This window comes from Eleginops maclovinus, chromosome 15 (assembly GCF_036324505.1).
Source record: "Eleginops maclovinus isolate JMC-PN-2008 ecotype Puerto Natales chromosome 15, JC_Emac_rtc_rv5, whole genome shotgun sequence".
Taxonomy (NCBI): Eukaryota; Metazoa; Chordata; class Actinopteri; order Perciformes; family Eleginopidae; genus Eleginops; species Eleginops maclovinus.
Window position 1 is genome coordinate 2,623,449 of NC_086363.1, and position 24,478 is coordinate 2,647,926.

General features: G+C 42.2%; 1 protein-coding gene across 1 annotated transcript in view; it reads right to left on the reverse strand.

Annotated features, from left to right (window-relative positions):
• The window catches only part of LOC134876658 (afadin-like), an 81,535-nt gene that overhangs the window by 5,490 nt on the left and 51,567 nt on the right, over positions 1-24,478 (reverse strand). The window contains 13 exon segments of the mRNA XM_063901705.1: positions 2,531-2,659; positions 5,822-6,001; positions 6,073-6,284; positions 6,415-6,662; positions 7,132-7,534; positions 7,997-8,138; positions 8,262-8,462; positions 8,736-8,827; positions 9,410-9,607; positions 10,812-10,930; positions 12,980-13,053; positions 13,163-13,228; positions 22,343-22,423. Coding sequence (XP_063757775.1) covers positions 2,531-2,659; positions 5,822-6,001; positions 6,073-6,284; positions 6,415-6,662; positions 7,132-7,534; positions 7,997-8,138; positions 8,262-8,462; positions 8,736-8,827; positions 9,410-9,607; positions 10,812-10,930; positions 12,980-13,053; positions 13,163-13,228; positions 22,343-22,423 — 2,145 coding nt within the window.

Genomic DNA, 24,478 nt, shown 5'->3' on the forward strand with positions numbered 1-24,478 from the left:
GCTATAACTCGCCTTGAACCACACAAAGATCTGCTACACACATTCCAACATGTGTACCAATCATCAACAAGGGGGAATATTCAACTTGTCAAAAAGCTCACCTTCCCTGCTGCTACTTCCTGCTACGACAACTCGATCAAGTTCAATTCTGGGAGGATTTACTCCGGGTACAACTTGCCTAACAATACACAAAGACCTACTTCAGTACTACAAACCCCAGTCCTACATGTCTACCAAAATCCCAGAACTGATGTATAACCCTCAATGATCGGAGCCTACGTTTATAAATTCCATCTGAAGCAACGACTTCCAGCAGAAACCAACAATAAAATACCTTTAAAACAACCATTTCCTGTTCATACAGCTCCTTTTCTGAAGTGCATTTTGGTGCTAAATCTTGTTTGCCAGCTTTGATTTGAAAAACACAGACGCATTTTAGCTAATTCATTATTTGTATTTAGCTGGCATAGATGCTCCAAGGATTAACCAAATATCCTAATAATTGGTCACCATTTTTCATGTTTATCGGCTAATCGCTGCAGCTCCACAGACGAGACAGTTGAAGACTACCTGAAGAACCATCGTCTCCCCACTGACTTAAACTCAATCAGACATCATGCAGCTGTTTCTGACTGTAGAGTAAACCGGACCACCCTGTCTACCACCGTCTCCCCTCTCCCTCATCACAGCAGCAGTGTGTATGCATGTGTGTGTGCAAGAGCTATATGTCCACATGTGCCTCAGTTTAATATATTGTTTGTGGGGGGGGGGGGTTTGATCCGAGCCCACCCTGAGCTGATGGAGGAATGTGTTTATGTTTCTGAGGTCCGGGGTTTAATCTCCATGCTTCTGATGTCAGATTATCTCCGCGTTCCTTTTTTTTTTGTGGTTCCGTTTCATCGTATATATTTCCTCGGATGAATCCGAGCTGCTGGTGACGGTGGGATCGGCCCAGTGGGTATCTGAAGAAACTGGGAGGGATTAGTGGGTGTGTGGGTTTAAAAATGAGTGGATGGATGACTGAGGGCGGAATGAGGCACATGATAGGGTTTATATGTGTGTGTGTGTGTGTGTGTGTGTGTGTGTGTGTGTGTGTGTGTGTGTGTGTGTGTGTGTGTGTGTGTGTGTGTGTGTGTGTGTGTGTGTGTGAATTGAAAGCATGTGGTTTTTTCTTTTTGGGGGAAAGTGGGAGGGTGGGCGGCATTCCCTACACATAGTTTCTGGAGCGATGCTGGATGGAAATGGTCACAAAAAAAGTAAATCATAACTGCTTCCCCCCCAAAAAAACAACTGAACTTCCTGACACACACCAACGACAACAACGACAACAACAACGACAACGAGATGGGAGTCTCATGCTTGAGGTGGGTGGCAGCACATAACATGACTCAGCAATACGTCACATAGGGTGGGGGGGTGCACAGGATGAGGTCATGCAACATTGAAACATCTTAAAAACAATAGATTTCAAACGTTTTCAACAAACAAACTGTCTTAATTACACAAAATAAACATTTAGAAACACAAGAAGTCGTTAAATACGTCCTAGAAAAAGAGGCAGTGTTATGAAGATTAACTTAAATACATGTTTGTGAGGTTTGAAGATGACCAGTGGTGTCAAATCAAGGACACGATGATAATAAAACACTGAAGATGTTTGATTCAACACACAGGACGACGATGGGGTCACACTACTGCTCATTTAAAACCTCACAAACACAAAGTAATGTTTGAATTATCAACATGTATACTTTATAACGGATCCTCGTCCAATTAGCTCAATGTCTTTATGAAGCAAATGCATGCAGTCATTAATATACTATATATAGATATAGTATAAGAGAGGTGTTTAGCCAGTAAATACTGCATTCAATACCTAAAACAACAAAGCAGAAACAGAAAAAATGAGACTTAAATCGTTTTTTTCAGAAATCAATTAAGCAATTAAAGTGTGCAGATTAAATTGACAACCAACTAATTGAATTACACTAAGATAATAACAGGCTCTGTAAATCCTTGGGCTTGTATCTTTAACTATATATTATATTGCCAGGGTTTTATTTGATTTAATTGGGTGTGTTACCGTCTGGCTCCTTTGATGGAGGCACATTTGAACATCTATTTAATCAGATTTAAATTAACAGATGGACATTTTGGGATATGGTCAGTACACTTTGAGAGGAGGATAATCTGCACCGAAATATTTCACTATTTCTCCAAATGCAACTTCCTGGTTATTTCAGTGTTTATTAAAGCTCTTGGAGGATCGTTGTGTTTAATTAAAGCACATTTTCACTTAAATGATGTATTTATTGTATGCTTATTTGGTGCCACTGTCTCAAAGTTAATGAAGTATTTGATTGATTGATTAAGATTATTTAGGGGTTTTTTTAGCCTGAAAAAAAGGCAATAAATGAACAGAGATTTAAAAACGACTATACTAGTGGATCAACCCTATAGATACGGGATGTATTTTGCATCTCTGCATTTTCACCATCCTACAGTCCTTAAGGTTCATAAACACACGGACCTTTTCCCCGGCCTCTCGCTTGGTCTCGTCTCTCCACCTCCGGTCCTCCTCCTGCTTCGCTCGCTCCTCCGCCTCCCGCTTACGGATCTCCTCCAGCTGCTGCTTACGCCGCCGCTCTTCGTCCTGCAACTGATCACACACACACGCACACACACACGGAAACAGTTAGTACATCGTTAATCGTTTGTCCTCCAAACACAAACTCTGGACATGTGTGTAACATCTGTCTGAGGTTTGATGTACACTGACATGTTGTGTGTGTGATGTGAGGTACGTTTAATTTGTCTCACGGGACCGCTCCAGAGGGGAGGAGCAGTGTGCATTGCGAACACACAGCACAAGCACACTCTGCAGAACATGCAAACAACAGCAACGTGCAGCAACAACGACAACAACAACAACACCAACCCGTGCCCCTCTTTCAGATATTTCATGTGTGTGTGATTAAAGGGCTGCTGCAGAAATCTTCAGAACAACAAAAAACCCAGTGGGACACGCTGACACACAAAACAAACAGACCCTTTCTCTGGGCTGAGTGGAGGGTAAGGGGTCGGTTCAACCAAAGAGAAAAATCACTATTATTTTATCATCCACTGGATTTATATATAGTAAACACATGGATTCATTATTCTATAATTATTAGACTTATTGCAGTTTTTTATTTGTCTTTTTTATGTATTAATACAAATGATACTTATCTACTAGTATTAAATACATGTTTTGTGTTGGTTTTACTATACATGGAATATTAGTTAGTTATAAATTCATTTTGATCATCATTAGTTTGTAATCTCTTCAATATTACCATTAATAATATACTATTATAAAAGAGGAATGTCAGTGGACTTCAGTTGCTGTCTGATTTAAGTTAATCCCTTTGTTATTCTTGAGAAATCTTCCTCTGATATAACTTTTCCAATCCTGTTCTGTAGTTCAGGAAACAAACCCAAAGTTCCTCAAAGTTAGAAAAGTGTGTTTTTGTTCAGTTTGAACCGACCCTCTAAAGACGAACACGAAGAGGCTCAGCCGGTCACACAGACGATGGATGAATGAATGAATGGATAAGACACCATGATGTGGCCCTGGTGGGGAGGGGGGGGGCTCACAGGACTCTCATGCATGGATCCCCCCACCCCCCCCCCTGTGATGCATTCAGCCATGCAGGCGCCACCTCAGTATGCACTCAAAACATGGCTGCTGACAATAACCACAGCACCCCCCCACCCCCGATAGAAACTTCATACTGGATTTTAAATTAAGAATAAGCAGCAGCGTCAGTCCCCGCCCCCCCAGCAGTTGTTTTGAGTGGACAAAGAGATGGACGGCTTCCCAAACGACATCAAGCGCTCCCCTCAACACGACCAGCTTCTCTTTTGCTAATCTCACTTCCCCCTCAACACCCACCCCCAAAATCACACAACAACAGTAAATCCAGATGGGTAGGGGGGGGGAGAGACAGAGAGGAAACACGGGCAGGTGGGTGGCCCAGACAGGAAACAGGAAGTGATGTAAGGGCATGGGGAGGGGGGTGGGGGCTGGTCGTTAACAGGAAGAACATACCAAGTCTAGAACAGAGATAGCTGGGACAGCACTCTGCTGCTGAAGAAGAAGAAGACAATAGAGTTTGAGAGGGGGGAGATAGGGAGGGAGGGAGGAGGAGAGGGGGAATACCCAGATAGTTCAAGAAAAGGTGAGGGGGGAGGTATAAATAAAATTAGAGGAGGAGGGAAAAACTGAAGGGGGATTAGAAATAAAAGAAGGGAGGGGACAAACAGTAAAGTGAAAGCATTGCTTCTCTCCCTGACCACATGATCAATATTTAAATGTGGAAATGATTTCTATTAGTAAACAAACAGGTGTAAAACATATTGGTACAAAAACAGAAATTTGCTGCAAAATATTTATTTGTTTTGCCAATTTAAGTCTTTTTTCTCACTTCTACTTCACCGTTTAATCCTCCTGAATAATCTCCATTTCGTTCTCCAAATGAAGCGCCTTTCTGGCTTAATCTTTGCGCCTTATTAATAATCTTTATCGTCTATACTTTGTTTTATTTGCACTCTTTTCGTACTGCAACTCCTGCACAATGACAAACCTAAGCATATCTTGGTTTACTTGATTCATTTGTCACAATGAAAGGTATTTGTGTAACCTGTTGAGGCACATTCTGGCCACTTCTCACCCTGATTTCTATCATTTTAAACCATATAAACTCTAAAGATTACAAATCAAATTTGTTTTTATGCAATCCAAGGACTCACAAGGACTCCTTATGGATGTAAAAACAGTCTGAGCTGATTTTTTGGGCTAAATAGAAAGACTATAAATAAACTTGACCTTCTCTTCTGATCTTTCCTCCATGTTTACTGTAAACGGTTCAAAATGTCCACTTGCAGAAACAGATTTAAAACAGCAGCACTTGAAAGAAAACAAAAACCCACACACACACAGTCACACACACACACACACACACACACACACACACACACTCTGATTCACCACGATACAGCCGTACAGACAGCTGCTTCCACCACAGCCTTTCACACGGAGGAGGAAAGAGAATAAAGCTGCACAAGAATCAAAAATGAAAACGTCAACGACTCTCAGAAAGCACCAGAAATCTGCCTCAATCCTCAGTGGATTTTTGACTCGATGGTTCAAATCGCTGTGCAACATGCTGCATTTGCATCATATGGAAAACACACCTGATGCATGTAAAGTAAAGTCAATTTGAAAGTGACACAAAGAAGCAGCAGTTTGCTTTTAATCAGGAACCAAAAACACCTTCAGGAAGCATAAATCGCGACCTCTTTTAAACAAAAGTCACAGTTTTATCCATATGATGTGAATGCAGCATTAACAACATCTTCACCCGCCTGCCTGCCCGTATCCCCCGTCCACCCCTCAAGCCAATCAGATTTAGGCAGCTCAGCTCAGCATGGCAAAGCGATGACAGAAGCATGTTGCAGATGCACATTGCAGGACATTCAGAGAGGGGAGGAATCCATTTCCCCTTTTTGAAAGACGGCTCTGTTTCCCCCCTCGTCAGCCCGACTTCCTGGGGCTCGTTCTTCTTTGTGTGATTTGTTTCTAACCTGTGAGCTAATGGAGATCATTGTTTCACAGAACATTTCTACTTCCTTCTGTACTTCCTGTAGACTTGCACTCTTCCTTTTTATTCTCACCTCTCCTCGTCTTTCTTGGCATTTCATTTCTGCATTTTTTAAATCTCTTATCTTTATCTCTCCTCGTCTTCATTCAGCTTTTCCCCCCACCTCCCCCCCGTCTCACCCTGGCTCTCTTCTCGGCCTCCAGCCTCTGCATGATCATCATGGTGTCCACGTCCTCGTCGTCCTCCTCCTCCTCGTCTTCGTCGCTGTGCTTGGACTCCTGCAGCCGCTTCTGGAACTGCCACTCCAGCATCAGCTTCCTGAGGCGGTCGCTCTCCTCCGCCGTCCGCTCCGGCTTCGACTGGAAAAAGAAAGAGCGTGCTTAGAAATCTCCATACATGCATTGAAAGCTGGATCTGAAATGCTTCCCACCTGCAGCTCCTGGATCTCTTTGTCCAGCAGGTCGACGATGTGGAGCTGCTGCTGCTTCTCCGCCTTTTCCCGGGCGTCCCTCTTCCACGGGTCGGGGGAGAGGCTGTCGCTGGAGAGCTCCTCCTTGCTGATGGTGATGTACTGCAGGTCTCTCCTCTCGATGGTGCGTGGCTGCTGCTGCGGTAAGAGCTCCCTGATCACCGTGTCCATGCCTGCAGCACATTACAAACACTATCTTTACACGGTTCTGCAAACAAAAGCAGTCTAAAAGGAAATCAGGCGCAGCTTTACTTCTGTCTTGCACAGAAATCCCACTCAAGAGACTCTCAGAAGTAGTCTTACCTGCAGGGTGGGAGGCACTGGCGGGGGGAGGGACGGCCGACCGCGGAAGGCTGGCAAGCTTCTCCGGTCTGGAAGGTGGAGGCTGAGGCTGAGGGGGCAGGTAGGGCATGGGCGGGGTCACGGAGGGCAGTGGGGGCTGGTGGTGCGGAGGAGGCATGGAGCCGCCGTTGTTGTGAGGCTGGACGGGCATGACGGGGTTGGCCCGGATCTGACCCAGCTTCCTCTCCTGCTCTCTCCTCTTCCTCTCCCTGGAAATCAGCGACAATATTATGACAGATTAGAGAGGTGTCTGTTAGACGATCGGCAGATAAATAATCCACATTTTTTACAACTGATTAATCAATAAGGCCAGTTTTCATGGTGGAAAAATGGCTCAAATATGGAGATTTCCTGCTTTTTTCTATTTAAATCATTAAAGTGAATATATTTTGGTTTTGGGATAAAATAACAAGATATTTCAGAAACTAGGAGGGCCATTTTTCACAATTTTGTGGTAATTACTGTAGTTTTGTACATTTATACTTCTTGTAAACATTCCTCTTATTTGTCATTTCATAGTCGTTTTCTTAAACTTCTTTAAATAGATTTGATTATTTTAATCATATATTTGTTGCATGCTTCCACCTAAGAGCCTCAACAAATCCTCCTTTAAATGCAACATTAATCATTCTGAAAATAGAATAGAAGATAATTAAACAAATCAAAACAAACCCCCACCTCTCCTCCTCCAGCCGAGCCTTCTCCTTCTCATACCAGCGCTGCTGCTCCTCTCGCTTCTTCCGGTCGGCGGCCTGCTGGGCGGTAACGGCGCTCACGGCGGTGGGAGGCGGGGGCAGCGGGAGCTCCTGTTGGGGCTCGTAGGGGTCGTAGGCGTCGGGGTACGGCGCCGGTGGTGGAGGAGGAGGAGGCGGGAGGTCGGAGCGGGAGGGCGTCGGAGCCGGGTGTTGCGGCGCAGCGTGCGGGGCGTTGGGCGTCTTCCATCGGCCCGGCCCCGTCTTCTGGTTCAGGGTCTTGTTGGAGGAGGAAGAGGAGGCGGAGAAGTTGAGATGCTCCTGGCTGGAGGTGGAGGACTCCAACGAGGAGGAGACCTGAGGCTGAGGGGCCCAGTGGTCAGGACCCCCTACAGACAGGAAACACAGGAAAGGGTTTCTTAGTTGGTCAGTGTCTGTTACTCTGTTTGGGACCTCCGCTTTATGGGTTTGAGGTAATACAGTGTTCCTTAGAAAAACAAAGGGTCTTTTTTCTTACCTATTAAACATCATGCAGTTTAATTATTATAAAAAAAACTGATCTGTACAAGTCTGAACTCCAGCACTCAATGTCTGCATGAAGCATTTTTGTCCAGAGCAAGAGCTGTCAATCTAAAATAAACAAAGGTCCATGGACAGCAAACAAATGACTGACTGTCTGCAGGATTAAGAGCAGATGTCACCTCCCCTGGCCTCAAATATTAAGGTCAATATCCATTACATAATCATAATCAAATTGGATTTAATTTGAGTAACATTTGGACGTAGAGAACGCACTAATCTGGGTGATTTTTTTCCCAGCCTCTCCTTCCTGAGGGTTTCTGTTGTCCTACCTCCTGGTGGACCTCTCTGGTAGTCCAGCTGGTAGTCCAGGTCCCGGGGCTGGTAGTCCTGCTGGTAGTGCGGCTGCATGCGCTCGTCCGGTCTCATGCCTCCCGGCGGGGGGTACAGATCCTCCTGCGAGTGGTTGATCCGCTGGGAAGAGAAGAAGACATATGGAGTAAGAGACGAGAGAAAGGTGGCTAAAACAATCTGAATGTCAACAAACAAAAACACTCTTTCGTTTGTTTACTTTCTGTAAACTGAAGCTGCTCTTACCTGCATGCTGTTGTTGTGGATGTTCTCCACCCCAGGGAGGCGCTCTCTCTCCTCCACGCCCTGCCAGTGCTGCGGGGGTCCCTGCCCCGGACCCACCACCACCCGGTCCGTGCTCTTGGAGGCCGGGATGGTGAAGTACTCTCTGGGGTAAGTCTGGGTGGGGATGGGGTACGCCTCGGGACGGGGAGGGGAGGGCTCGTCCTGGTAGAGCAAAGAAAAACATAGTGTGAGAAGGAAATATTTGGGACACCTTTCAAGTCTTAGCTTTTTTCTTCTAAAGTCTTTCATCACAAAATGTCTTAATGGTTGTTGTTGTTGTTGTTGTTGTTGTTGAATCATCACAGCTCTACTCTATTGTCAGGAAAATGTTTTCCTCGTCTCTGCTCTAGACATTGTGTGTCCTCAGATCTAATTTCCTCTGGTGGCACATTCCACATAGAGACGCCATTGACTTCCATCCTAAAAGTGACTCACGTCTGCACACAGGTTCCCGGTGGAGACGGAGGTGATCTTGGTGCCGGGTCCTCCGGGGTAAACCGCTTTGTTTGCAGGACTCTGGCTCTGGTCTGAGGAGGGGGAAGGATAGACAAAGCCGTATTTAAATCAGGTAAAAACACTCAAAACCTTTGCCTTCTTTTGGCAGTAAGAGCAGGAGAAATACCTACAATAACACTGCTTTTACGCACCATTTTGGACGTAATCAAACAAATAATATGCAAACAACAATAGACAATATTTATGTACAGTACTTGACTACACTACTGTCTGTACTACAGAGTGCACCTCTGCATCTATGACTAAAAAAGCCGTAATATGTTTTCAAAATCCTGCCAAGAAAGGTTATTTTAAATGCATTCCCTAACAATGCAATTAAGCAATGACTTTAAGGTGAAAAGGAGTCATCAACTACTCCCAAATGATCCACAACATTGACTGCAAGTGGTTCCTGAGGTTGTTGTTTAAGTCTTTGGCAGCCAGTGTTATGTCACTGTGTTTCCAAATCAGGGTGGAGCACTCAAAGAATAACACCAGTATTTTTCTCCCCTTATTTCCACTGCGGCTCATGCCAAGTCCACACCCACCCAGATACTTTCCATGTCGCAGGTTTAGTTTATTAAACAAAGAATAATGACTCTCGAGGGTCTTACTGGCTACGTTCGGGCTGGACCGGTGGTCGGCTCGGTTCTTCAGCAGCCGATCTTCGTTGGTCTTCTTTGGTTCGGGGTACGAGTCCCAGCCGGCCTGCGGACTCTCCGGGGAGCCGTTCTGCACCGAGTTGTTGTACAGCTCGAAGCCCTCGCTCTTTGGTCGCAGCTTTCCGTTCTTGTCACGGCCTCGGTCCGAAGCTGGAGGGTCGAGACGGAGAGGGAATGGATGTTTAACCCAAATAACACAACATAAATAACAGCAAGGGAAAATAAATTGGGACTGTGGTTTATCAATTCCTCCTAATAACACCCCTATTCTGCTCCTTTCAGGAAGACTTTGGGATTTTAGCCTTTGCAGACCATTTACATGCACTAAAATCTATAAAACGCACTACAGGAAAGGGAAAACCCAAAAGCAAAACAGGGCCTCTTGAAGTGTAACAACTATCTCTGTCTGATCCCTGAGTCTGTGAGAATCCACACTCTGACTGGTCCAGTTTCCAAAACATTAGAGAGTGACCGGCGTCTAAATTTCACCGTCTGACTGGAAAACACGCCGTGGTGGAGGGAGAAACACCCGTCATCCTGGACCGCAGAAGACTTCCTCAATGAATCTGGGGTCACATTCCAGTGGACAAAGACCAGCACAGAGCCAGACAACCCCGTAAACTCTGTCCCTACGTGTGTGTGTGTGTGGGGACACGCATGCACACACACACGTATATCTGGCTGGAGCCACAAACACTCATTATATCCTTCAGTCTGCAGGCCGGTTTTTTTTTACGGGACTGCAGAGAAGACAACAAGGACCCAGTGTCTGGACAAGTCTGCTTCTCCTGCTTCACACCAGAAGCTGTTACTAACTGAACTGACAATAGTCCATTCATGACATGTTAAACAGAAGCTGCTGCATCTTTTCTGGCTTTTAATGTAACACTTTTTCTAATTGTCATGATGGTTTTAGAAGGGAAAAATAGCATTAGTGCATAATGTACTTCTTCTGTATGTAATATAAGTAAAACCTCAGAGTAATTATTGATGAATCCGCTTTTTTCGATTTAAACGAGCATCACAATTCTTTTTGAAACACGAGTTGATATATTTCAATAACCACAAGTCTGTTTATTTTATACAATCGGTGCATTTTCACACACTTCTGCTTGAAGAAGAGAAGAATTTCCTTTTTTTATTGAAATAAGATAAAAATGATTGATTGGAAAAAAATGTGCAAAATCAAATTTCATCTGCATCGTTTTTTACATGCAAAAGTGTTTACTAAGAGGCAGAAAACTAAAAGGTTTCCTAAAAATATTAAGGACAAACTATTTGATACTATGAATAAACTGTACATTTGGTAAAAAACAACATGAGTGAGATGCGATCTGAATGTGTGTGTTCTCACCTCGGGGCATCATGGGGCTCGGCTGGTTCAGGAGGGTAGCCAGGCCGTGGTAAATCGCTCCCTGCTTCGCCACCTCCAGAGTCACTACTGAACCCGTCCTCGTCATCAACTCGGCCGCCCTGAACGAACACACACACACACACACAGAGGAAGAGAGAGAGAGAGAGAGAGAGAGAGAGAGAGAGCGAGAGAGAGAGAGAGAGAGAGAGAAAAGAGCAAAACTATTAACACCAAAATGTTCAAATTCAAAGAATTTTTAAGAGGTGTGTGTGTGTGTGTGTGTGTGTGTGTGTATTAAGTTCAGACTGGTGGAGTTGTATGTGTTCTGTCAGAAAGTGCTCCTCTATTCTTTAAGTACCGATAGTAAAAGTGCTGCAATCATTTGGCCCATTTTCTAATAACGTGTCGTAGATTATTGATGCATTCATTATTAATTCTTGCAGCTGGTTATTGAGATAACTAACTATTGTATCTTTTAATTAACTAGTAAATCTGTGTAAATGATAGGCTTTTCTAACAGTATAATGATTTAAATAGGACAGAAATTCAGCTTCCTTACGTAATAAATGAGCACTAATTAGAGGGTAATTGGGGAACAACTCTTAACTAATGGTCATGTAGAACGAGGCATTAATAAGTGTTTTATAATGACTAATAAAGAGCCAATATACACTGCTAATATGCATGTTAATTAACCACTAGTTGATACCTTAATATAACTTATTACCGTTTATTCTTTCAGTGGATTATTACATACAGTATAGCTTTGGAGGATAATGAGCGCATTAGAGTGTTTAAAGATGAACTCATAGAGCTTTTACGATCAAGAAAAGGCAAGGAATATATGTACCAGTGCCAGAAACTCACAACAATGTAATCTGGGAACAATCCTGCAGTTTATCAGAGCCACACACACAGAAAGTATCCTTGGTATTTTCTGTAGCTGCCACATGTGCGCAGAGCTTAAACTAAATCCTCCGAATAGCTGAGAGGAGCTAATGAGCCATGTGTGTTTGATTTGATGGATTTCAGGGAACGCAACCCCACCATCCTGATGCCGAGCAGAGAACACGCACTTAACCCATGTTTGGAAACATCTCAGGATTGAACACGAACCAGACATAAATGCTGCATATAATGCGAAATCCTGACGGGTAAGGAGTCACCTGCAGGAGGGGGAGACGGTGCAGATATGTTTACAGGACAATAACCCTAACCCTTTTCAATTGTCCTGAAATTACTTCATATGATAAGTCCTGCAACCTGGAGGCAAAAGCAATCAGGCTAATGGTTTGTAAATCCAGTTTGACCTGTCGCACATTGAGCAGCACAGCCTGTACTCAGAGGAGGAGAGGAGAACTGGATAAACAGAGTGGTGTTCTCTGCTGTTTCCAAAACACACACACACACACACACTTTTGCTGCTTGTATTTCAGACGCGTTTGGAAACTTTTGTCTTTGCACAAACCTCAGGATTGCTCAACTCCGTGGTCTCTCCCCGAGATGTGGTTATCTGACGTCAACGTGATATTAAAGTGTTCCAAATGTTTTCAATTCCCAAAATAGAATTCAGACAGAGTTTTGTCATCGGAGGGACCAAACATACGTCAGGACTCTGCGGTGGGAGGTTGAGCATAAACAACAATACTACGTGTCCCCTCTTCTGCGTAAATATCTTTACTTTTTACCGTTGATATGTTTATGTTTATGTTTAGGTTTCATTCTTTTTGTTCCATTTACATTTTTAAAACCTGGTCATTTCCTGCTACTGTGACCAAGAATTTCCTAATTTGTGATGAATAAATTATATTTAAATCAAACCAATAATAGTTGAATAGTATATTGGGCTAGCCGATAATAAGGGAACAAAACATGCCAAATTATTTAGAAAATTCCGAAAAATAATCATCAGTAATGTGGATTAACTTACATAATTGGTAAAAGCAAATAATACAAAAAAAGCTTTTAAATAAATATTAAAAATACTGTTAAAATATTGATATGTATTGCCCAGTCCTAATTTAGATACAGGTCATCTTAGAATGTACCATATCTAATCGTACGAATAGAAATGGGCGTAAGAACACCATCATAGCGCATGATTTCTGAGCACTGAACCCTTGAAATGCATCCTCCGCAAACAAAATATCTCAATATGACTCGTTTACCTCTCCTGTGATAGGCCGACGAGGCTGCGTCCATCTACGCTCAGCAGCTGGTCACCTGCAGCCAGACGACCGTCCTGTAAAAACACACACACACACACACACACACACACACACCTCACCATGAGTCACTGTGTGTTTTCCTCATGCTTTTCTGTTATGGTTGCAGTTTGTGTGCACACTCACCACGTCCGCTGCTCCTCCTTTCACCACAGACTTGATGTAGATGCCCAGCTTCTCCTGACCAGCACCCTGCACACACACAGAGACACAGATTAACCAACAAGTCAAACAAAAAAACAAATTTCACATCTTTAAAAGACATAAAACACAAAATGAAAACAATGACTAATTCCACACATTGGCAAGTGAAGAGGTCTGAGTGTCAGTGTGAGTATGAGGATGCTTTCCTGCTGACAGGTAAGGAGGACACTATGCAATATCCAAAATCACAGTAAGAGCTCGACCCAAAACTGCCAAAATATAAAGAAATAAAACACTGATAACGGAAATTAGCCTCCCTAGTGTTTCAATGTGGAAGACAATCATTTCTGCATATACAACGTTTCTAAAGTTCCCACAGAAAAAGGAAATGTAGGAACTTTTCACCACCTCTGGCCCATTTTGGTGCTAACAGAACAGGATGGGATGATGAAGCTGTCGTTTCCTGAACACTGAGCCTCTTTTATCTGAAGTTCACCAACACTTCAAACTCAAAACACGTCAGTATAAGTGGAACACATTCACAGCTTTCATTTCCCGGCTTATATTCTGGTTTTCTTTGCTGGATTCGAGGGATATTTTCTGCTGCGACAAGCAAATGCCCCCCGCAGGAATCTGTTCCTGATTTTGTGTCATAATATTTCCCTTAAACCAAATCCTCTCTTTATCAAGTAGCAACAAAGAACAGAAAAGCAGATGAAAGGGGGAGTGTGTGAGTGTGTGTGGTGGGGAGGTGGTGGACAGTGTTGGCATGTAATCCGACGCTTCACACACTTCTCTCCCATCTTGACATGTTTACCCTCAGAGTTTGTTCTGCGGTAAAACCCACAAAAATATTTTCATTTCGAAAACATTGCTCGCCTGAATGTGTTTCTGACTTCCAACACATTCTTGAGTTTATCGCAAGAGGAGAATTATCTGGAAATGTGCTATTTTTTTGGCATCTGGAGAGGGAACTAAGAGCGGTAAAAGGAACACAGAAAACTGAAAACATGCTTCTACTTTTAAAGCAGGTCCTTAGGAGATACAACATAAGACAAAAAGAGGACATTATTCTATATTTGTATTTTCTGCCTCTACTGTGACATGTTTCCATGCTTTAAAAGAAGGGAGTGTGTGGAATTTTAGCCTTTGCAGACCATTTAGATGCACTTAAGCCTATATAAACACACTACAGGAAAGGGAAAACCCCAACAAGCATAATAGGGGCCTCTTTAAACATCAGGATCAGATGCAGACACACCACCTAGACAATAAGAATCACAGCATGTCTGTAAAAATCGCTCATAAAAACGGAAGAGTGGATTAAAAGACTCCTAACTGCTGCCATTTGTGAGTGTGTGAGTGTGAGTGTGTGTGTGTGTGTGTGTGGGGGGTTACTCAGGTTAATTGCTCTACTAATTGCAGGTTGTATGTGTTAAATGTTTATCAGCTGCAGTGCAGGAGATAAAGACGCCTAACGAAACTGTTTAATTCTTGAGTTCCCTTCAGACCTTTTTAATATCACTAAGGATTGTGCATGTTTTATAATCCAACACTGATAACAGAATGACTAAGGCCTGCTTTTCAATACCTAAATATTACAGAAAAATAACAACAATTATCAGAAAACTTAGAAAGGAAGTTATTTGTTCCCTTTTAGCTAAATAAGCTTTGTTTGTTTCCCTTCCTGCGGCAGGAAACTACTTCTAAATATGCAGGGACTTAAATCTGGGCTCAGAAAGGTTCAAAAGGATCGGTTTGTTTAGAAAACAACAATGAGCTTTGTGCTGCCTTCATCTCAAATTCCTGAGCCTTCAAATTGAGGCGCATATTTGAACCAAATGGGTTTTGATTGGGGTAAAAACAGGATACAGGAAAGTGTAATTTCTTGCATTTGTGTTGCTCTTTATGAACTGAAAGTGAATAGAGACTCATTCTGCATGTGTCACATCAAGCCTTCACAGTATTTCCCCCACAGTGTTTCATTCTCTGTCACTTAATGTGCATTTTTCTGTAATAATGAGTCTGGATTCATGCATGCACAGACTTCCTGTGAGTGACATTAACACGAGACGAGCAGTGAATCCCTCCGTCTGTTTTCCGTCTGTCGTACGTTACAGAGGCGCCTCTTGTTTGCAGCTCCGTGCATTTATCCAGGAAGGGAGGCCGAGGCGCCAAATCAGGCTCCAGAGACACTTGTAGGAATTTCCTGAATCCCCAGAGGGTGTTCACTGCGCTTTTTAGCGAGTTAAAGGGTTCCAAAAGAGGGGTCAGAGGGGCCACAACTTCTAGAACAAGTACTGTTCATGAGCAGGAATGAAACGGTTCTGCATAAGTCTGATGCATTGCTTTGATTTTACATGACTTTAGAAAGCTTAATTCAGTAGAAACAGCCTTTCTTGTGATAAAAGCGTCACCCTGTGTCCTTTGACAGACATTAATTGATTCATGTAGCACATATTGGACACATTATACAAAAGAATACAAGGTTTTAAAGGTGCAGTGGCCGATTGTGATGCACGGACGTAGTTGCGGTTTTGCAAATTTGCTCTATTTTTAAGCAAAGAAACTGAAAATCTCAGATATCTTCAATACAAAATGTCCCACCTTATCAAAAATGTCCACAAGAATATATTCTAGGTCTGTCTGAGGCTCTTGGTCTTATGAATGACTTCACAACGCTTTACTTGCTTTTGTTTTGATATCAATCCCCCGCTTTTTATTGCCTCCAGTTGTGATGCCACAATCGGGTTGACGTCGGGGTAAAAATAACCTGTAGACGGGTTATGTTGAGCAAGACTATTCAACCAGCAACAGAACCATGAATAATGCTTTTGTTGTGTTGATGCTGAAGCTAATAGAACAGCCTGTTTTATCAGAAAAATGCAAGTGGAGCCTTTCAAATACAATATCATCCATTCAAAAGATTCAAAAGTAGGAAAAGACCTTTAAAATATTTGTTTTCTTGAGCATTTTAGTAGACCTATCATTCTGATTAGCAGCAAGGTGCAAAGACAATGTAATCAAGGCAGCAAAACACATGTTTTTGCATTAATTGTAATATATAAATACTTTCTCACATGGGTGAATGTACAGGTAAACTAAAGACATGTTGAAAGGAGAGGCAGCAGGTTTGTTGACATGTTTTGAAGCTTCAAACTTGGAGCGAGGGTCAGAGGGAAACCAGATGCGTTGCGAGTCATAAACATTGTCACATGATCAACATGAAAACCGGTCTTTTGCATGAGCATGTAATCTGTTCTGATAAATAACTCATCTATAGGAATAGTTGGAATACCAGAGTGTTTGATTTACTGTGTTTCAATGGACAGCTCTGGTTCTTTAAAGAGCCCCGACACAACAAATCAGGCGCACCTTAAAGCTGCCAGATCTGTATTTGGCCTGCAGGGGTGGGCTGTTTCAAACAAGCTCTCCATCGAAGCTTTGATGAAAACTTTATGAGTTTTAATAACACAACTCGGATCACTTCCTCTCTCAGGGGCTGTCAGACGTTGCGCTTGAGTTATGCGTGGAGATAACTTTGGTGTGGAGAGAAACATGGACACAATTCCATCAATTTCCTGAAGTAAGCCTTACTTACTCAAAACCCCCTCTGAGAGCAAAGCCTGTAGAAGACCTAAAGGAGCGGCTTCATAAAGTTTCATCTTTTTCCTCAACAACGACCAACGCCACGAAAAAGCAAGTAATCCAAAAAAGAGGAAGCTCTCTTTGCCCAAGGAAACACGGTTGTACCGCAATAAAAAAAGTAAGACTCTTTGCTTTGAACATTTCAACGAATCCAACGGGACAGAAATCACCCTAAAGTGGCCTTTTTTAAGCCAGTAAAATCTATAAAATAAAGGTATTTTAAATAGAAGAGGATTTCCTTTACAAAGTAGATGCATTCAGAGCTGTATGCTGTGTGTAAAGCTGCAACACATGTCCTTGTTTATATATCTAGTGAGCACTCTCCACATTAATCAATGAGTTGGTTTAAAAAAGTGTATAAAATGTTAGAATCTTTTTTTTTTAAAAAACTGTTTCCTGAGGTATAAGTTGTCAAATGTTTGCAGTGATATAAAACAGAGGAAAACTCAAAACCTTTAACTTGCAGAGGCAGGGGAAAAAAGCAGATTTAAGCTTGAATAATGAAGCAATAATGATTAACCAATAGCATATCAAATAGTTGCCATTTAATTTCCTGTTAAGCAACGAATCTACAACAATTTTCAGCTCTTTTTCTTCAGTATTTTTTAATAACGAGTGAGAAACACTAAAGTCTCTCTGCACAGTCCCTGAAACAATCCATGCAAATACATTAAGATGAATTCTTTAAAGACAGTGAATAATACACCAACAGGTCCTGGAGGGATTCTGTCTGAACAGCCGAGTCACGGTGAGGAGACATATTTATTTCGTGCAGCCGACTCACGCTGAGGAGCTGACCTCTGCAGCAGAGCCACAGAAACAACACGCTACCGCTAACGCACACAACCGTTACTGTGCTACAGCATGTCCACCTGCTCTGAGGTTATAAACCACTGATCCTGAGAGAGGCAGACCACAGGGATCCACATGTTCTGGACCTCTCCATCTGTTTTGAAAGGACTGTTTTTAGTAAATGGAATTCCATGACTCCATGATAAGCAGCTTATAACCACACCCAGCTCCAACTTAACAAAGTGTCTGATCAGCTAAAGTAACCGACAATACAGGTGGGTGGTGTGTGTGTGTGTGTGTGTGTGTGTGTGTGTGTGTGTGTGTGTGTGTGTGTGTGTGTGTGTGTGTGTGTGTGTGTGTGTGTGTTTGTGTGTGTGTGTGTTGGGGCTTTTGAAGCACCAAAACAAATATGCAGAGATGAAAGAACATGCCTCTGTCCTTCAAAGCGTTGGAGAATGGAAGATTTGGGATCATTTTCACGTGTTTTCTACACACAAATACTACTGTAGTGAGCAAAAGGTTTAAACTTCAGGAGCATATCGGTCAGTATGACTTCTTAAATTGTTAACTTAGAATCCATTTAAGACGTTTTCTTCCACCACAGTTGCTCAACATGTTGCAAAACCTAGTTTATTTTTTATTTTTTTAAGAACGAAACAGATCGTTGCTTTCTGAGGCAAATGTCCTCTTTCACACACACCTTGTAAACACCTCCTGCCTGCAGCTTTACAGGAAAGCCTGTGTGTGTGTGTGTGTGTGTGTGTGTGTGTGTGTGTGTGTGTGTGTGTGTGTGTGTGTGTGTGTGTGTGTGTGTGTGTGTGTGTGTGTGTGTGTGTGTGTGTGTGTGTGTGTGTGCGTGCGTGTTACATCCTTCCATTGTCTCAGCCCACACAGGGGGTAAACCTTCCTATGCTGTTGTTCCCCTCCTAGTACAATTCAGTCAGCCAACAGACAAACACACAGCACTTCAAACGCAGCGTGGAAACAAACAGAGCGACCGTCCCGACGTCACTCTCTCGTCTCAGATTTCCATTTCACTTGTGATTGCATACATCAAACAAAACTGCTGTCCATGGATGCAAACAAAAAGAAGAACAAACGCCTCCAACCTTTTCAGATTAAGAGTAAAATGGTGAATCATCCACGAGGCATTGCTGGGATACACATCGCTCTTGCATGCCGCACATCTGAGAAACCCTGGACTGCAACAAACTACACATTTAGCAGTAGCTGTTTTGAATCTGTGCAGAGGGAATGTTCTGTTCTGTATTGCAATAGATACACAAGCAAACAAAACCAACACAGGAGCAGGAGGTCACTCCCAGCTTTCCTCAGGACAGATCTGAGCGAAATAAAATTCCCTTACTGTCACAATCATGAACATTTGAGTATTTTTAACTCACAGCAAACTCCTCAAATGTCTTAAACTACATCAGTTTAATGCATGAAGTACCATGTTTTACAGAAAATCTAACTATAGCTGCTCTACAAACTACATTCACTAATGTGGACCATGCTATTTTTACACTTTTTCGTTCCTTAATTAAGAAAACAGCATAAAAATGTATTGCTATCAAAACAGAGAAGCCCCTCTAACCCTTACTCTTCATCTGACCCAGAATATTGAGACTAAACTCATTAAATGACTTTTTCATCCATATTTCTGCACAATCAGATTCAGGTGTCTGATCAGATTTAATCCACATAAAGGTCTTAAAACATACAGGTGACAAACAAGGACTAAATGAAGTCAAATTCTCATTTACAAAGATGACTCTCTGAGCACACTGTCCAAAATATGCGTTTGTTTTGACCATCTGTGTGTACTTTAGTTTAAACATTAGCAGAGCGGCCCTGAAAGCAAACAGTGAGGGCCATCACACTGTAGGGACCTCGATAACATCACATGAGCCCGCTATTACTCACGTGTGGTTAATAACTTCACTGTGCATCAACCAGTGAATAAAGACAGAGGGATCAGTCTCTTATAGTCCTTAAATCAACATAATTATATAATATTACAGTGTTCATTTTACATTCTGTGTTATCTTCTATTTATTTCTGCATATTTTTCTGATCCCTGCAACTTTCTTGACAAACAAAACCTTTAATTCTAGATACAAAGGAATCAGAACAAACACTACTTATCTGCTTAAATGTGCAAACCTTCATTCAAAATCACTGTATATGTGTAGCTTGGTCAAAAACAACACAATACTAAAGCAAAAATGATGTAGAAATGACAGAAAATGTCCAATAATAAGACCTTTTATGCGTTTAAGCACTAACAGGATCATTACCTGGTCTTTCCTGCCCACCACAGAAAACCACATGTTGCAGCCGCTCGTCAGCGTCGTCCAGACTGGGACACACACACTCAAACAAACGCACACACACGCCTCCTTTTATCCTGGGGAGCGCTTCAACCTGACTAACGTGCACCAACTATTCCAAAACCCTCAATTACACCGGCTGGGAGTAATCCATTCAGCCGAACGTCTGCGTTTTAAAATCCTTCTTGACGGCTCAGAAAGTCGGCTAAAAAGAGAGATGATGTCCTACGTGTGTGGCAAAAAGTAGTGGAAGTTTAGTGCGAGTCATTTTAAGAAATTAATGGAAAATAGTTTAAAGATATGTATTAAAAAGCACATTTAAAAAGCAGTTTGAACTCCAGAATATGTGGTTAAAAAAAAGATCGAAAAATCCATAAATGCAGGAAAATTCCTCCTGATTTCAGCGAGTTTGTCAAGAGTAAATCCAGTCAGAGATCCAGAGGTGAAGTGTCGGCTAGTCGGAGTGAGGTGGAGCCCTGCTGCTCCACCAGGCAAATACCACACACACACACACACACACACACACAGAGTTATACAAGAGGACAGAGCGCAGCCCAGTTTACCGAGAATTCAAGCAGCTGTTTGACAAAATTCCCTCTACCTGCCTTTCCCATCCCACACACACACACACACACACACACTTCTCCCACACAGCTCTGAAAACAAACAGAGCAAGGTTTCCTCAGTACATCCTTCCCACCACACACACACACACACACACCCCCCCCCCCACACACACACACACAGGAAAGCTCTCGCCTTCAGCAGGAAACTCACTCTACTCCAAAGAAAGAGAAACAGTCCTTGCGTTTCAAACACAGCACAAATACTAACTCCTGCACTTCATCCATTTCATCGTTAAAAAAACGTAGCAACAAAGAGAAGGGATGAAACACGACAAAAAGGTGCATCTACCTCACCTACGCTGGCTGGAAACACACCTTATTATCACAGCAACACCTACATGCTTTCATTGATAAAAAGGAGGAGGATAAATGTTTACTACACCTCAAACCTCTGCATGGTGAGGGTTCCTACACCTTCCTACACCTTTTCCAAAGCCCAATTTAAAGCTTTTCCACCACCTTACACCTGTAGTGAATTAAATGTCTATATAAAGTATGAAAAGTATGCTGATTAGGTCACTTATCGACACCAAATCAGATGTTATTGTGCTATAAAACGTCTAAAAAAGGATGTTTTGTGACGTCGATCGATAGAAGAATTAAAGGGAACAACAAGGTTTCGTATTTTAAAAAGCGTCACCTCTTTGTGGTAGTCTTAGCATACTATTGTACCTATTACTCACACAAACACTAGACAAAGAGCTTTTAAAGATTCAATAAAATGTGCAAAATAGAAGGAGACCGGCAGTGTGACTTCCTCTGATAGAAAGTTTGCAAAATTGTGCAAATTAAAACCAATCGATGATGCATGATGTGAAAATAAACTGCGTTAAAGAGGCCTCTCCCTTCCCCTTATGTGAAGTGTAAGGTTTTCCCTGAAGATCATTTGTTAGTCAAAGTGACTCCCAGCTGTGCAGCATGGTTCCTTCCTATTTCAAATTGAAATCTAAGCATTATGGGACATCGTGTGTGTCCCTGAGGAGAATACAAAGTACCTGCTATGTGTTTCCAGAATGCTAAAATGCTCCAAAATAATGTAAAACTAACCTCTCAGCAGGTGGTCTGCATGAGTGGAGCTTTTATAATGTATGTATGGGAGAGCCAGGGTTATGATGATGAGTGTGTGAGTCAGCTGTTGATCTTTCATATAAAATGGGAGGCTGATGATGGGGTTGTTTGGTTGGGTGATGACAGCTGGATTCTTAATCAGAACATTTCTTTCAAAATGTTGGTTTGGTTGTTGGAAAATAAAGAGAATGGATGATTTTAATTCATTTTCCTGAAGTCAAAGCTGTACTTTCGATGGATATGTCGACTGTGATTTTGTATATTCCCCCCTGGTGTTGTCGATGCATCAGACGTGTGTGAATAATAAACAACATGGACAGACAGGGATACATAGACCCACCCTTCACACCCACGCCCACTATAAAAGCAAACTGAAGGGAGGCATCCAGAGCCGGTTTAGTCTCTGCTGCTGTCAGACTTTAAAAGCAAGTCTATTTTCAAAACTTTTAAAAGCAGCGACAGAAATCCAGCGCGCTCCTTTGTCGACAGCCGAGATAAAAACATCCACGTTATTTCTGGAGCAATCCTTCACACGTCTGCTTCAGAAAAGCCTTTGAAAAATACATGACTTTAAAGAGAAGTTTTCTTACTAAAAATAGTAGAAAGTTTTTGGAAAAGCTCAGACGGATCTCAGATGTGCTGCAGCTTGGATTTCACACACACAGACACACACACTTCCAGGTGGTATTTCCTACCTTGGCAGCCACGATGCTGAGGCCCATGCCGTTGTGCTTCTTCAGGGTAACCGTGACAACCTCCGGGTCCTTCCTCATTGGCTGCAGAGACAGATAAACAGGAAGTAGAAACTGTGAGTGAGGATGAAGCCTCTCAGGTGTAACTACCTGTCGGCGAGTGCAACGTTAAAGGGGATATCCTCGGAGTGTTGCTTCAGTGTGCGTCTGAAACCAGACTGCGGAGTGAGAGGAGGGAGGGAGGGATGAGAAAAAGGGAGGGAAGGAATGAAGAAGGGATGGAGGGGGGAGAGGGGAAGACCACAGAGGAACCTGCGGTCACTGGAATAAAGTCAAGAATGAAAACCACATCATGGCTACACACACACACTGGGCTGGGTGGGGAGGGAAGAGAAACAGAGAGAGAGAGAGACAGCTTCCCACATCATGAACTACATATTCAGACAAAGGATTCTCCAAAATAAATGAGCTCATGGCAGACCGTTCAGAAGTATGTCTGCGTTGTAGTGTGGTGTGTGTGTGTGTGTGTGTGTGTGTGTGTGTGTGTGTGTGTGTATCTGGACAGCGTAAATGCAGAGGGAGAGCGTTGATTATTCTGCAATCTGCACGAGCACCAAACAAAACAACAACTGCTTCTACAACAACACTTAATGTACACTTAGAGACAAAACAGGCTTCAATTTAAACAAAACAGCACAAGAAACACAGTTAGAAAAATCTCAAATGTATCCATCAATAACCTAAAATGTGTTCATATTGAACTCCAGCTCTACCTCATTGCATTAAATAAAACAATGCAACTTGCACACCTAAAAGACACTTCATACTGATGATTCTACGGTTGATTGTATTCACATTTTAATTGTATATGTAATAAAGCTATTTCCACGTGTGGGATTAATTAAGCATATCTAATCCAACTGTAAAATAACCAGATTACAAAGTCTGCATCTAACACGCGTTTACTTTTTTCTGCTTTGTTTGTTTTTGTTAAAAAGGTCTTTTTTTAAATACATTTTCAGTGACTTCCAGTACAGCGGTAGGTCTTCCAATAAAACCCTTAAAATTATTCAACATTTTTCTTTATTTAATATCATTTCTGATGAATTGGCAGGAAAAGTTGAGTTCTCGATTCTACCAAATCATACACATCAACTTTCTCATGCTTCGTTGTTTTGCAAAAGACGAGTATTTTGTTGGACTCCAGGAAGTGCGGACAGCCAGAGCAATTACAGCGAAAAACAACCCTATTAAATTACAAATGGACATGTCAGTAATGTTTTTTTTAAAGCTTTTCCACGGGCCGACTTATGTAAGGCTTTTATTTTGAAGTACGTACAGCTTTGAGCCTCCAGCGACAACTTCTGCAAGACTTTTATGAGCGGCGAAAGAGGACAGACACCGTTAGAGGGCAGCTATCACATCCATAGGATAGAAGAGGATTGCGCAATATGAAAATAAACACAATATAAGCAGCAAGTGGATCAAAAAGTAAAACAATGCACCGGTCTTTCACTCAGATTTTGCACAAATTGAGGGGTTGTATAAAAACGTAAATGGTAGTAAACCATGGGATGCATGCTCGAGCCTTAACGACTGAACAAGGTGTTGAGTGCTACGATCAATCAGCGCATATCAATTAATAAACGCAAACAGATACAACATCGTAACGAGCCTCTTGAGTTCCTTCTGAAATAAAGCGAAGATTCTGGCTAAGACTTAAGTTTTTTGTTGTTTTACAGAAATCTCTACTTCTGATGATTATGTTTGGACAGAAAGCAGGCAAAGAGAATGCACATTACCCACTGAGTTCAAAGGGTGTTGTTTTTTGATTGTGTTTTAAGCATTTATACTAATCTAAAGAAAGCTTATTTTGTATTTCTGAACAAAAAAGGTTAAAAAAAGCTAAATTTCCTTTTGAAACAAATGATTTCATGGAAGTTAATTCAAAATAATGTTAATATTCTCCTTGTTCTGTGTGTTGATCAGCTCTATAACTAAATGATTTAAACACCCCGCAAAACATCCAACACATGAGCCACACCCACACACTCCAGTCTGCCCAAACACACACACCACTAGTCAAAGTGTGTGTGTGTGTGTGTGTGTGTGTGTGTGTGTGTGTGTGTGTGGAGATGC